At 43.4% G+C, this 14,605-nt stretch overlaps 1 protein-coding gene across 2 annotated transcripts in view; it reads left to right on the top strand.

The window, feature by feature from the left end:
* The window catches only part of TTC21B (tetratricopeptide repeat domain 21B), an 87,222-nt gene that overhangs the window by 40,351 nt on the left and 32,266 nt on the right, over nt 1-14,605 (top strand). For both annotated transcript variants that reach the window (XM_065561786.1, XM_065561787.1), the window contains 4 exons: nt 1,358-1,582; nt 3,706-3,944; nt 9,894-9,966; nt 11,085-11,195. In XM_065561786.1, coding sequence (XP_065417858.1) covers nt 1,358-1,582; nt 3,706-3,944; nt 9,894-9,966; nt 11,085-11,195 — 648 coding nt within the window. The remainder of the gene's footprint in view (nt 1-1,357; nt 1,583-3,705; nt 3,945-9,893; nt 9,967-11,084; nt 11,196-14,605) is intronic.

The raw sequence follows: 14,605 nt of genomic DNA, 5'->3' as shown, positions 1-14,605 counted from the left end.
TATCCTGATAGGGCTTTGCTGGAAGGTAGATGATGTGAGACAAGCTGGTCTTTATTTCCTTTCTAAAATATTCCTCTGCCCACCTTCTGTTTTCCAAACATTGGCATAGAGAAACTGAATGAAAATAATACCTACTGATGTGCCTGAAATTTCGTATAGAGCCACACTTACTCTTTCCATTTGTTCCCCTTAATATCAAAACAGACCTATTCAAGCAGGTAGAGTGGATGAATGCCTCAATGGGTTTGTGTGTATAAGTTAATTGCCAAATTATGTACATCTTCCACTCTTTTTTGAAACTACTGCACCAGCTTACTGAAGCATATGTGGTCTTGTCTATGGTTTAGGAGAGGAGACACTCAAAAACCCCCTGTAACAAGCAGGTTCGTTTTAAGTAATGGTCTAGTGCATGCCTTTTCATCTCTAGATCAGGGTTCTGACTCATGAGATTCTTTCCTTTGTATGGTATGTGGGTTTTTAATAAAAAAATTGTCTTGCATATTCTTTGAAGACAACTTTACTAATAGAAGTAATACTACATTTGCTAGACACAATTATAACATGGATTAGTAGTAAGGCTGTGTGTCACAGATTCTGTGACTTTGTGTGACCTCCATGACTTCTGCAGCAGCTGGTGTGGCTGGCTGGGCCAGCAGCAGGAACGGTTTGGGTTTGGGAGGGGCTTAGGGCTGGGGCAAGAGGTTGGGGGCGGCATTTACCTCGGGGGGGGTTCCCACGCTCCCACCAGCATGTCCCAGCAGCTTCTAGGCAGAGGGGCCAGGGGGCTCCACGCACTGCCTGCGCCCACAGGCACCTCGCCCCTGCAGCTCCCATTGGTCAGTGGGAGCTGCAGAGCTTGTGGCCAGAGCAGTTTGTGGATCCCCCCCGCTGCCCCTCACACTAGGAGCTGCAGGGATATGCCGGGTAGGGAGCCTGCCAGTCCTGCCAGCCCAGCACCAGCAGGGGTCCCGAGCTGTGTACCGCCCCCCCTTTCCCCAGCACCAGTGGGGGGCTCGTGCCACCCTTCCCCAGCACCCGAGACACCCCCCCAGACTACACCCCCCTGAGCTCCCGCAGCCCTCTGGCCCAAGTTTTAGTTAGGAGTATATAGTAAAAGTCACGGGCAGGTCACGGGCCGTGAATTTTTGTTTACTGCCTGTGACCTGTCCATGACTTTTACTAAAAATACCTGTGACTAAAATGTAGCCTTAATTATTAGCATTTATTATCCCTTTCTCTAAATATATCTTAGATAAATAACAAATGAACAAATATTAAATTATTCCTCAGGATGCTTGATTTTTTTTTAACAGCAAAGCAGAATATAGAAACTGATTAATAACTTATTATATTTCAGGTGAGAGAACATCCTTTGTATCACTTAATTAAAGCCCAGACCCAAAAGAAGATGGGAGAAATATCAGAAGCTATTAAGACCTTGCAGATGGCAATGAATTTACCTGGAATGAGAGGAGCTGTGGCTTTCTCAAAATCAAAAGCAAAAAGAAATGAAATTGATGCAAGTAATCGTGTGTCTATCTTTCTGGAATTGGTAGAAGCTCATTGTCTGAATGGAGAACAGGTATGACAATGAGCAGTTTAATAAAATGCAGTATATTTGAGGCGGAATGCAAACCTCAGTTGTTCCATTAACAAAGGCATCTATCCCTGAGCTAGTCCATGACAAACCCCTACAGTACTTTACAGGCAGTCTTGACTTTAGGAGACTTAACAATTCTGCAGACATAGAAATATCTGAATTTCAAAGTTTTTTGGAGTTTGGTTCTCAGGCTGTTCTGAGACACATACAAGTTCTTTGCCATTCTTGGAGTGGAGATACACTGCTCTGAGCCTGCAGACTGGATGAAACGCTTGCCCATCTCTCCTTTAATTGTGAGGAGTTAACTTCAAAGCCTATCTGTGATCACTTAAATGCCATGATCAACCATTGTGCGGTTCATAGTTGTATGAGACTGTCATGGAATCACAGGGTCAGTGCTTTCTTGGCTCTGTATGGTCCCTGGGAGGAACCCCCTTCAGTGTAACAGCCCTCCATGGGAGTCTCAGTCTCAGGGGTTAAACACTAGACTCCACCACTTCCTGGAACCGCACCTCTAAGCCTTCAGCATGCCTGTCTCTCTCCATGAGCTCCCCTCAGTGAGTCCAATAGCTGTGGGTCTACTGGGGGGCCTCCGTGCCCAGAGGGAGCAATGCAACCCCAATCTCTAGACTGCAGTGATTCTCAGCCAGTGTAAAAACAGAAGGGTTTATTGTACGTCTGGAACACAGCACAGAAGTTTCTCAGGGGCCTTGATCATAGAAAGTCTCAGCACTGTCCAGCATCCAGGTCTCTTAGTCTCAGTCCAGAAGTGCCACTCCTCCCTGCAGCTGTTTAGCGAGGTTGAGACTCACCGCTGCAGCGCCTCCTCCTGTTCATCTGAGAATTGCTCTTTTCCAGCATACGGAGCGTCCTCTGCAGGCCAGTATCTCGCCTGCCACTGGCCCCATGTCCCTCCTGGACCCCGGTGCCCTTTACCTTGGGGTTCTGCCCCAGAAGGACCCGACGCTCTGGGTCTCCCCTCCGAGGGGAACCCCCAATCCTCTCACCCACCTTGCCTCAGTGGCTACTGCCAGTCATCCTCTAGCCCCCGCTCACCGGGGCAACTGCAGTCTGTAAAGGCCACTTACCATTGGCAAGGGGGTTGGACCAGCTGCCTCTGCCTAACCCCAGGCTGCATCTCTTCAACCCCAGTACCTGCTTTGGCCTTTCCCAAGGCCTGCAGCCTGGGGAGTTGCCAGGCTGGAACTCCCCGGCTCCTCTTGCCTTTCCCCAGCACTGCTGTATTCCCAGTACCCTGAGCTCCTAAGCAGCCGGATCCTTCTCTCTCCACAGCTAGAGAGAGACTGACTCAGCTCCTGGCTCACAGCCCTTTTTATAGGGCCAGCTGTGGCCTGATTGGGGCGTGGCCTCAGCTGTGGCTGCTTCCCCAATCAGCCTAGCTTGACTGCTTTTATTCCTTTCCTCCAGGAGTGGGGAAGCTGCCCTACTACAGGCCTACTCTATCTTATCTCCAAGGCTCCTCCTCCGTCCTTTTTCTTCTTTCCCAGACAAACAGATTACCTGGTGTCTCCAGCCCTTGGTTCTCCTGCTCGCCAAATTCGGCTGGCTCCCAAGCTGGGGAGGGCCTTCAGGCCATCAGTTGCTAGGTTACAAAGTGTCCAGGCTGTCTGGGTGCAGGGTGCTAGGTGGAGTCACACCTGGTCCTCTTCACCCTTTCCCACCTCCTCATTAAACATGCAGCACATAGGGGAAAGTGAGGCACCCACAACCTTGATACAGAACATTAAGAAAATTCTCCGCTTTGTCACAGAAACATTTAGGCTAATGTATTTACTACCCAGTGTAGCTGGATCTATCTCCATCCTGGAATTACATTTGATTGAAAGTGTATTTTATAATAGTACATACTGTGGTATATTCTTATGCACACAACTGCAATGTTTGCTACTGTCTTTCTGCTATTTGTTCACTTTGTCTAGCTTTCAGCTAATCAAGAGTACAATCCTCTTTTTCCTTTTTAAACACTTTAAAGTATATTGCAAGTATGTTGTTTTTGTTCTTGGTGGTCATCCATTTATTTGCAATATAGGCCGCCTCGGATAAGTTAACTTGAGATCAAGAGAAAAAATAATTGTGTTTTACAGCATGAAGCTGCTAAAGTACTGCAAGATGCCATCAATGAATTTACTGGCACCCCTGAAGAAATACGAGTTGTGATTGCTAATGCAGACCTGGCTCTTGCACAAGGAGATATTGAACAAGCCTTAACTATGCTCAGAAATATTACATCTGAACAGCCTTACTTTGTACAAGCCAAAGAAAAAATGGCAGACATTTATCTTCAATACAGAAAAGAGAAAAAATTATATGCAAGCTGCTATAGGTAAAAAAAAAAAAAAAAAAAAAAAAACAAGCAAGCCCCAAAACCTCTGGTATATACCATAAACTTTCTGTGTGTGAAATATTGATATTCTCTGCAGCCCTCATTTCCCTCCCCCAAAATAAGTCAAATTATTAAATTTATCTTGGTAGTATAATCCATTAAAATAGCAATGCAAAGCACCATTTACCGAAGAATTTCAGAATAAAAAATAGCTGAATGAATGGTTGATATATCAGCAATAATTTTTTAAAATAGACTCAGGAATTCTGAAAGGCGAAATGTGCATAGTTCTGAGGATTAAGGAAAGTTTATCTCAAAATAATTTAAATCTGCAAAATAAAGCTATTTTAATATTAAAACTCCTGCAATATTACATAGTAATAACTTTTGCCACATCATTCATACATAGACACCTAGAAAAAGAGCAGATACTAAAAGGGCTTTTGAAAATGAATAGTAAATGATTTGTACTCTGTTTCAGTTTTTGACTAAAAGCTCCAGATAGCAAGGAACATCAGCGTATGCATTTGTTTTGTTTTTAATTTTTTTGAGCCTTCCTGAACTCAACAGTTTGATTTCCAGTCTTCTGTGATAATCCAGCAATCATTGTACTGTTACATCACACCTGCCATAAGCAGGTTGTTGGCTTATGGAATGTCAGGTAAATCGCTCTGGTTTTTTGTTTTTAAACATTGTACAAAGTTGTGAAGGTCTAAATTCTGGTATCCTGAGGTTGAGCATATACATTCAGTAAATAGCACTGTGGTGCTAAGGGCAAAACTATACTTATTCTGGGCACTTCAGGCTCTCTCCTTTTCCAACAAAGTCCTCCCCCAACCTCTCTGGCCCCCTGTATGATGCTAAAGAAGCCTTCCCCATCAAGCAGAAAATCTTGTCCCTACTTTGCCTGCCGATGCTAACCTGGTGGCTACATATTCAGCTGTAGGCCAGAAGGTCCCCATCTGCAGGTTTCTGGGCTGAGGAAAAGGGGAAATGATTCTTGGAGAGAGGTCTCACTGGAGGGAGGAATGGCCCCTGGTACAAGTGTGCCTACTTTAATACAAAGCTTTAATTTCAACTAGAATATCCAGATATGTGATTCTCACCATATGAACTTTCAAGGACGCTGAATGGATGCAAGCTATTTTTTTAAGTGAAGATACTTAATTCAGGATAACCTTTGCAGATTAGAATCTTTTTGAAAAGTTAAGACTCTCTCACAGTATTAAGCAACAGAGGGTCCTGTGGCACCTTTGAGACTAACAGAAGTATTGGGAGCATAAGTTTTCGTGGGTAAGAACCTCACTTCTTCAGATGCAAGTCATCTGAAGAAGTGAGGTTCTTACCCACGAAAGCTTATGCTCCCAATACTTCTGTTAGTCTCAAAGGTGCCACAGGACCCTCTGTTGCTTTTTACAGATTCAGACTAACACGGCTACCCCTCTGATACTTCTCACAGTATTAATTTTGATTATTTTTGGAAATAGCCATTCTTCAAGTATGTTAGAGTGGATTCCACTGTAGATGCGCATGCACCCATGCATGTGAGTTTGGAATCATTTCAGCAGTATTCATCAGGGCTGCACGTGTTCCCTGTGCTGCTTCATGCTCCCATGCAAGGGTGTAAAGGGAAGAGCAGCAACGATCCTCCCTCAGTTCCCTCTTAATGCTCCTGGAAGTGAGACAGAACCTTGACTGTGTCTGTCCTGCATCTGTATTTTGAATTTCACTTTATTTTTATTTGTCCTTATTAAAAATTTCAATTGGATGTGCCAGAAAAAGAGTGATATATTGAAGAGGCCCCTGGTACACTCCTTTGTACACCAGGGTGAAGTACTTCATGTCAGCCATTGGGCAGAGGCCATGTGAATCCTGTCCTTCCCATGACTATCTGATGCCTTTCATTGATAGCCACAGCAGATGTTTCTTCTGCCTTGGGGAAGGGCACATCCCTGATAAGTGCTCTATCTGCCATGCCGCCTCCTCCTGCACCAGAAAATCAAGGGATGCAAGACTCAAGCAATGCTGCTTGGAGCATGCCTTATCCCAGAGAGGAGATGTCTTCCAAGCTGGAGCTGAGGAGGCTATCTTCAGCAAGTGCCCTGGTAACTAGTCACCACAACTCTGGTTCCAGCAGGGAGAAGAAATCATTAAGCTCCTTCCCAGAGGCTACAGGTTTAACAAGGTAGCGTAGAGCCACATCAAACCTATCCCAGAGTGGACCTTCTTCGGAAACCATTTTGTCCCCCTCCATCAGGCATGATGAGAAGCTAAGGCTGGTCATTGGCACCTATGGCTGCCTGTCCAGTTCCTTTCCTTGCCCCCTACTTGTCCCCTCGCTCGCTTTCTCTCTTCAGAGGCCCTTCTTACAAGAGCCTGTTACCAAAAAAAAAAAGTGTCCCTGCTGGAGTGCAGAGAAAGAGGCTTCTATTCCTGATATTTCGTTACTCTGAAGAAGAAAGGTGATCTCCAGCCTATCTTAGAGTGGAGGAGGCTGAACAGAGATATATATGCGCCATCTCAGATTCAGGATGTTAATGTTTGCCTCCATTGTTTCATTACTTCAGGCTCAGAACTGGTTTTGGCTCTTGACTTATACGAGTACTTACACATGGTCCACAGGAAATAGCTGAGAATTATGGTGGGGGCCAAACCATTACTAGTTCACGGTATTGCCCTTTGGACTCTCCCTGGCACCAAGAGTCTTTACAAAATGCCTTGCCGTTGTGGCCGGACACTGAAGGGAAAAGGGCATCCATGTCTGCCCATATCAAGATGGCTGCCTGATCAATAGCAAATCATCAGCGAACTTGGATTTGTTTCAGCTACACCCTTTCTCTGTTTGCCTTCTGCTGAGCAACGAGAAATTGTTACTTACTCAATCACAGACAAATAGAGTTCATCAGAGCTAGAATAAATTCCATGACAGCGAGGGATACTTATCACAGGACTGATTCTTCTCACATCAGTTGTTACTGAATATAGTGGTATTGCACCAGCTATGACAGTTTGGATTTGCTTCACATTATTAAGCCATATATCTGTGCATACATTACACCATTTGCTGGGCTTCACCTGAGTCCCCTACAGCTTTTTCTCAGATCAGCCTATTCTCCTGTGAAGCATCTGATGAGCAAGACTGTTTTAATTCCATCTCATAATCTTGCAGCATTGACCTGGTGGCTGCATCATGACAGTGTCCAAAAAGGGATACCATTTATGGCCCTGTAGCCATCCAGTGCATTAGTCACAGATGTGTCTGGGGAGCACAACTGGAACAGATACAAGAGACATGTCACCAGAGGAGCTAAAACTAAACATCTTAGAATTGAGTCCTCAGATTGATTGATTGTGTGTGTGTGTGTGTGTGGCATTCCTCCTGGGCCTGTGACACTGTGTAGTACAGATGCTGACAGTGTGTGGGTGATGTACTACATAAACCTACAAGGAAGTGCCCATTCTGCCTCCCTCAGCAGGGAGGGAATCAAGCTATGTAAATAGTGCCATCTTCAAGGCATACCCCTGATAGCCCTGAACCTTCTGAGAGCTAGCAACAACTTGACAGATTTCCTGAGCAGACAAGTTGATATCATCCATAAGTGGTCACAGTTTAAATTGATCTCCCAGCCAGTATTCCATCAGTGGGGGAATCATGTGATAGACCTGTTTTACCACCACAGAAGCATCAAGTGTCTCAGCTTTTGCTCCAGAATATACTGAATGAATTTTTTTTACAAATTTTTTTTTGCAGAAAAATGCATTTTTTTTCAGGCCCCCAAACTATTCTCCGAATACTTTGCTAGACATTTTTTTTAGAGGTGAATTATTTCATTTTGTCTTTTTTTTGTTTTCAAATTCAGCCAATTTAGTACAAAAAAGGTAAACATGCAAAATGGCCAAAAGCAAAAACAAAACAAATCGTATTCACTCTGTTATAGGCATGTGTGCAGGATCCCTGCTTGACGCCTTCCTTCTGCAATGGAATTGGGGCCTTATTTGCCCATTCCTAGTGATTCTGCTAATCCACAATTATTGCTAAGGCCAAAAGAAACTAGGCCAAGCTCATCCTTATAGCTCCCTCCCAGCTGAAGCAGTTTGTCTGATGTACCTGTTACAGATGTTCACACAACCATCAATCAGACTTCCAGATCATGCAGATGTGTTTGTCACAAGTATTCCATCTAGACCTGAAAATCACTGCAACTGATAGCCTGGATGGTTGGCTGTCTGAGCATCGTGGAAAGAGACTGCTCCTTTCACCTTCAGGAAATCCTAGTGTGGAGCAGGAAGCCCTGTGAGAATCATCTACTTGTCCAAATAGAAATAAATTCTCAATATATGTGACCCAGCATGGCCTAGAGCTGGTACCGATCCCAATACCAAAGATTCTGGGTTCTCATTTTAGTTCAGTCAAGTTTCATCTGGTAGCAATATCCCCAGATCATCCATCAATAGTCAGTCATGGTCTTCTCTCATTTCATGGTATTCATATTTCTTATGGGCCTGAGGATTGCTTATCCACTGGGTTACAGAACTCACTCCAACTTGGGACTTCAACATCATCTGTCTGAGGCTTATGAAGACCCCCCACTTGAGCCCATCTTACCGTGCTCCATCTATAATCTTATTCTCAGGAACTCTTTCTGATGGCCATCACCTGAGCCACAAAAGGTGAGCAAGCTTGAGGCATTCATAGTGGAATCCCTGTGTACCTTGTTACATAAAGACAAAGTGGAATTAATATCTTATGCAAAATTCATCCCCAAGGTCATTTCTGAATTGTATTTAAACCTGTCAGTCAGCTAACCTGTGTTCCTTCCAAACCCACATTCCACACAAGGGGAGAAGAAGCTGCACATTCTGGACATAACCAGAACTCTTATATTTACATTGACATTACCAAATATTTCAGATTGGCCCTGTATCTACATGTGGCTATAGCCAGCCACTCAAAAAGGCAGGCTATTTTTAGCACAAAGACTATCAAAATGAGAAACACCTTGTATCTCGCTCTACCACCACCTGGCTGATGGTCTCTACTGGAGTGGTGGGTACAAGTGACAACCTCAGTCTGTTTCAGAAATGTCACTATCTGCAAGACTGCTACGTGGCACAATCTGCTCATGTTTTAGCATTATGCACTGAACTTGGCTGCTAGATCAGATGCCAAATTGGAAGAGCAATACTCCAATCTCTCTTGGACTGATGCTGGTCATGCCCCCATCCTGAAGAGGATAGTGATTGCCAGTCACCTAGGCTAGGTCTACACTATGGACGTAGCAGCAGCACAGCTGTGCCGCTGTAAGGTCTCCCATATAGCCATCTTTGCTGGCAAGAGAGAGCTCTCCTGCCAGCATAATTAAATCACCCCCAATGAGCGGCTGGAGAGCCTCTCAAGTTGACATAGCGTGTCCACACCAGCACCTTTGCCAATGAAACTTATTTTTTTTCACACCCTTGACCCACAAAAGTTAGACTGACAAAAGTGGTAGTATAGACACAGCCCTCTGCAGTAGGATTCACACTGATGCATACTTGAAGAAAGAATGGTAACTTACACTACAAAACTGTTGTTCTTCAAGGTGATGTAGTTAGTGTGAATCCCATGTCCTAGCCTTTATCTATGCTTTCAGAGTCCTTGGCTTCCCTGGGCTTCAAATTACAGGGGAACTGAGGGAGAGTTGTGGCACTCCCCCCCCCCCCCCCCCTTACCCTTATGCCCTTGCATGGGAGTCACAGATTGCATGCATGGCCCCGATGGACACTGCTGTTCAGTAGATCCTCATGTCACACACATGAGGCACATGCACATCTACAGTGGGATCCTCACTGAATACAATATCTCATAGAACTATGATTACTGTAGGGCAAGTAACCATTGTTTACATATTCTTCAAAGTACCAATATTAACTTAATTATTAAACTAGATTCTGTCTTTTTGTTTTCAGAGATCTGGTGGACAAACTGCCAAGCTCACATACTTTTCTTCTTCTTGGTGATGCATACATGAATATTCAAGAGGTAAGCATCTGCATCATGATAAAAGATGAGCAGGATAGTCGAGTAATTGTCTGTCATTAGCAAGTTTGATACAGTTTCGCTTTCTGGTTCTGTTAATAGGTGATCAGGAAGCAAAATGTGTGCTAAGGAAAACTTAAGGTCTGTTTACTGGCTTAAAATATATAAATACTATATTCATTTTAATTTAACTTCAACATTTAGAGACTAAATAATATACTCAAAATAGAAGGCACCTCAGGGATGAGCATCCGATTTGGGATGGTCAGGGAAGAGGAGAATTGCAACCTCAGTGAACAATCAAGCATTTGCAAGTCAAATATTGATTAGAGATCTGTGGGTTGAAAGTTGAAGTAAATTCACTTCAGAAATGAAGTTGGACAAGGTTGGAACAGTTCATTCAAGCTTGAAAGAAAGGTGTAAATTCCAGAAAGGCCACGTTGCCGCAAGAGACCCATTCAGTGCTTAGAAAGCCAGACAGCATGTGGAGTGCTTGCAATTGATTTTAAATCTTCAAGCAATAGGTTGGGTCAACGTCTCTGGGACAGAAAAACTTGAAAGTATAGGTCACTGCAGTACAAAGAGTAGGTGATGAACCCTACCCTAGGGCATAAGCATTTGTCTTCAGTTTGTTTGGGTCATTTGTCCTTTTAAAAAGTGAACTCCGAAGCAAAATGGAATTTGAGTTCAGCTTGGATTTATGCTGAACTTTCTGACTGACAAGGCTGAATGGAAGGGAAAGAAGGGACATTGAGTACAGCAATAAGTTTTTTGCATGTGCTTTTTCATAACTTCAGTGAACCAGGAAACGCCAAGAGAATTTCAGAGGACAGAGAAAAGATTAAAGGTTAATTTAAAACTTTGTTTCTGTGCTGAGTTTTCACAGTCTGGTTAACGGGAATTCAGCACAAAAATGTTTAAATCAGTGTGTTACTGAGTCTGCTGTCATCTTAAGACAGTCTGGTAGAGACCACCCTGAGAAGTCCCATAATTTGTGAAAAAAGTAGTATTGAATGAAGCTCGCTTTGTGGCATTAACAGATTGCTCAGAATGTTAGCTCGTTATAGGCCTTTTAGTATAGTTTTGTGAATTTACCATCTGCTTTTGTTTTACTGTTCTAGCCTGAAGAAGCTATAGAAGTCTACGAGCAGGCTTTAAAGAAAAACCCAAGAGATGGAGCTTTAGCAAGTAAAATTGGAAAAGCCCTAATCAAAACTCATAACTATTCAAAGGTATGTTATGAATAGTTCATAGACATGCTGTATAAATGGATTACTGTCTCCTTCAATGTTAACTTGTTTTTCTAGTACACCTGCAGATAGAAGCATTTTACTATGAAAGTTCCAAAAAAGTGGTTTTTCATACCTCTCAAAATGCCTGGAGTGTTGAATGTTGATTTTTCTCTTAATCCGGGCCCAACAGACCTACTAATGTCTCATGGAAAACTTAAAAAACATTCTACTTAAAAATAATTAATATTTTTTCCCCTTATTTTTCACTGCTGAAGACACCTCCATAAAAATAAGGTCTTTGTTGCTAAGAAATTCATCTGTTCCAGACTGATTATTTACTTCCTGAAGTTATGAAGCTCTGTCTGCGATATCCTCATCGGAACCAAATAATGATGTCACAGTTGAAGGATTAAGACTTCTGGTCGAAAATAAGCAAATGCATAATAATGTGTTAATAAAAGTTTTTTATATTTTATTATTAGTATAGCATGTTTCAGAATTACAAGATTCAGTTAATTGAATTTGTCATCTTGTAAACAAGGACAGTCCATGCGAAGAATGTGGAACAAATATCTCAAAATATTCTTTGGATGCTTCTTACTGTTTGTTACTGTAATCCAACAGTATTGTATATCAGCACAAATTACTTTGACATACATTCTTAGCAGTTCTTGAAGTGTGTCAGTGTGGATTCCACTCTACGTGTGAATACATATCATGCACGCAATCTTGGAATCTTTAAATAGCAGTGTTGATTGGGCTGTGTTGTCAACATGCATGTCCTCACACTCTCCCATCCAAAAGCATAATGGGCAGAGAGGCCACAGCTGCCCCTCAATTACTACTTACCAACTGTGACAGTGAGACAGTGCCCTCCTGGCACCAAGGACCAGTAATCAAGACAAAGGAGATCAGAACATTCTGCCAAATGTAATTTCCGATAAGTCTTCTCTTCCCAGAGGGAGAAGCTTAACTCTTCATTCTGCTCCTGGGAATGGAGCAGTAAGCTCATGCAACAGGGGAAAGTGATGGTGGCTCACTTCTGGCTCAGTATCACAGGGTACATCTACACTACAGGGGGGAGTCGATTTAAGATACGCAAATTCAGCTACGTGAATAGCGTAGCTGAATTCGACGTATCGCAGCTGACTTACCCCGCTGTGAGGACGGCGGCAAAATCGACTTCTGCGGCTTTCTGTCGACGGCGCTTACTCCCACCTCCGCTGGTGGAGTAAGAGCGTCGATTCGGGGATCGATTGTCGCGTCCCGACGGGACATGATAAATCGATCCCCGAGAGGTCGATTTCTACCCGCCGATTCAGGCGGGTAGTGTAGACCTAGCCTAAGAGACACAAAACAGCTCCTATATCTGACCGTGTTGGTGACTGCCAACTGCCAGCATCAGCACCAATAATAGAATCATTAGCTATGGTGCTGACCTGATGATATTAGAGGAGTTTGCTAAGTCTCCAAAGCTCTCCTCTGCACCAAAGGCACTATGCTCAGCATGGTACATGCTTAGGGCTTATGATATCAGTGTTGCCTCAAAGATCACTACCACCATTGGAGAAAGTATCATTTCTTACCAGGGCACATCTTCTCTTAATCGTCAAGCAGAGAACTCTTGCTCCACCATTCAACCAGATCAGGGAGAGGGTCTTTCTCTTCGAACCAGGGTTCATGACCCCAACTCCTTCACCTCAGGCATGACAATGGCCTGATCAACTTTACCAAAACCAGCCTTATTCCTACAATGCTCCACTTTGGGCATACTGGGGACCTCCATTTAGGAACAGATCTCCTTCCTATCCGTCATGGAAAATGCAGTAGGAGAGTTCAACCTGCATGATTGCTGGTCCCCTGAATATGGACTGGGAGGAGCATGAACAGTTGGCAGATAAAGAACAGGCAAGTTTTGAGCCACCAGGACAATATCCTTCATCCTTTCCCAAAGATCCATCATCTGCTTCTTCTGATGAGGCAGTCTCCTGATGATTTTAGAGCCTTCCAGGAGCTGCTTTCCCATACTGCTGATTTCTTTAAAAATAGAAACATCAGTAAGAGAGGAAAAAGCTCACAAGTTATTAGACATACTACATTCTTCTGCCCCTGTCAGAAGAGCACTGCAAATTAACAAGGCATTTTAGAGCTGACTAAAACTTTTTTGGCCAGCAACATTACCTCTAGCTAAAAGAGCAGTAGGGAAAAAGGTACCATGTATCCCAAATGGGTTGTAAGCAATTCTACACTCTTCCTACACTGGGGTCATTAATAGTCTCTGCAGTTCATGAAAAAAACTTAAATCTAGGAGTACGCCTAAGGAAAAAAGAGACCGAAACTATCCTTGTTTGGGACAAAGGGTTATTAATTAATGTCTCTTCGGCTACAGAGAGTGAACTTTCAAGCCTTGTTCATGAAGTACAGTTATCTAACCTAGAATAAGATAGCTCCCTTTTTTTGGTTAAATTTCCGTAGAACGTGAGAGGAGTTAAAAGCCATTATTGCTAAAGGACAGCTAGTGTCAGACATGTTACAGGCAGCCAAGGATACCTCAGACATGCTGCCTAGACATATAGCCACTGCAGCAACTATGTGAAGAATGTCATGTTTACTGGACTCTGGTATTCCTAGAGAGATGCAGAATGCAACTGACGATTTGACTTGCCCTTTAGGATACAGACTTATTGAGCACATGTACTGATGATGCTTTACATGTCCTAAAAGATTCCAGAGCCATACTGCAAACACTGAACACTTACATCTCTGTACTAAATTGCAAGCTTTTCATATAACAAGGGCAAGCTAGACAGAAAATACCCAGTTACTTACAGCAACAACCTTCTGAGTATCCACTCAGGAAGAACCTGAGGTTCTTTTGGAGAAGGTTAACATCTTTCTCAGTCACTAGTCAGTGTTCACCTGCTTCCAGACAGTAGGTTTGATATGAGGAAGATGAGCCACATTCAAACTGGACAAGATGCCTACTTTCTCTTTTTTCTACCAGCTTGGACTGGAATAATAACCAAAAGATGAGTGAGAGAAGTTGTCTTGTGGCTATTCATCCAGTTCTAGTCCTTACCCCTCTCTCATCCCTCTCGTGGGATCCTTCTCATGAAAATCAACCAATAGAAGCGGCTTCCCTGCTTCACCTGGAAGCCAAAGAGGAGATAACTCTGGAGTTCAGGGAAAAAGGCTTTTATTCCCAGTAGTCTCTTCTTCCAAAGAAAAAAGGGGGTCTTTGTCCTATCCTAGACGTGAGAAGACTGAACAAATATATGTCGTCTTGGTTTCAGGATGGCCTCTGTCATCCCTTTTCTTCAGGCTCATGACTGGTTTGTGGCTCTTGACCTTCAAGATGACTACTTCCATTTTCTGACCCATCTGGCCCATATGAAGTATCTGCAATTTAC

Source organism: Chrysemys picta, chromosome 11, assembly GCF_011386835.1.
Source record: "Chrysemys picta bellii isolate R12L10 chromosome 11, ASM1138683v2, whole genome shotgun sequence".
Classification (NCBI taxonomy): Eukaryota; Metazoa; Chordata; order Testudines; family Emydidae; genus Chrysemys; species Chrysemys picta.
This window is presented reverse-complemented; position numbering and strand designations above follow the sequence as displayed.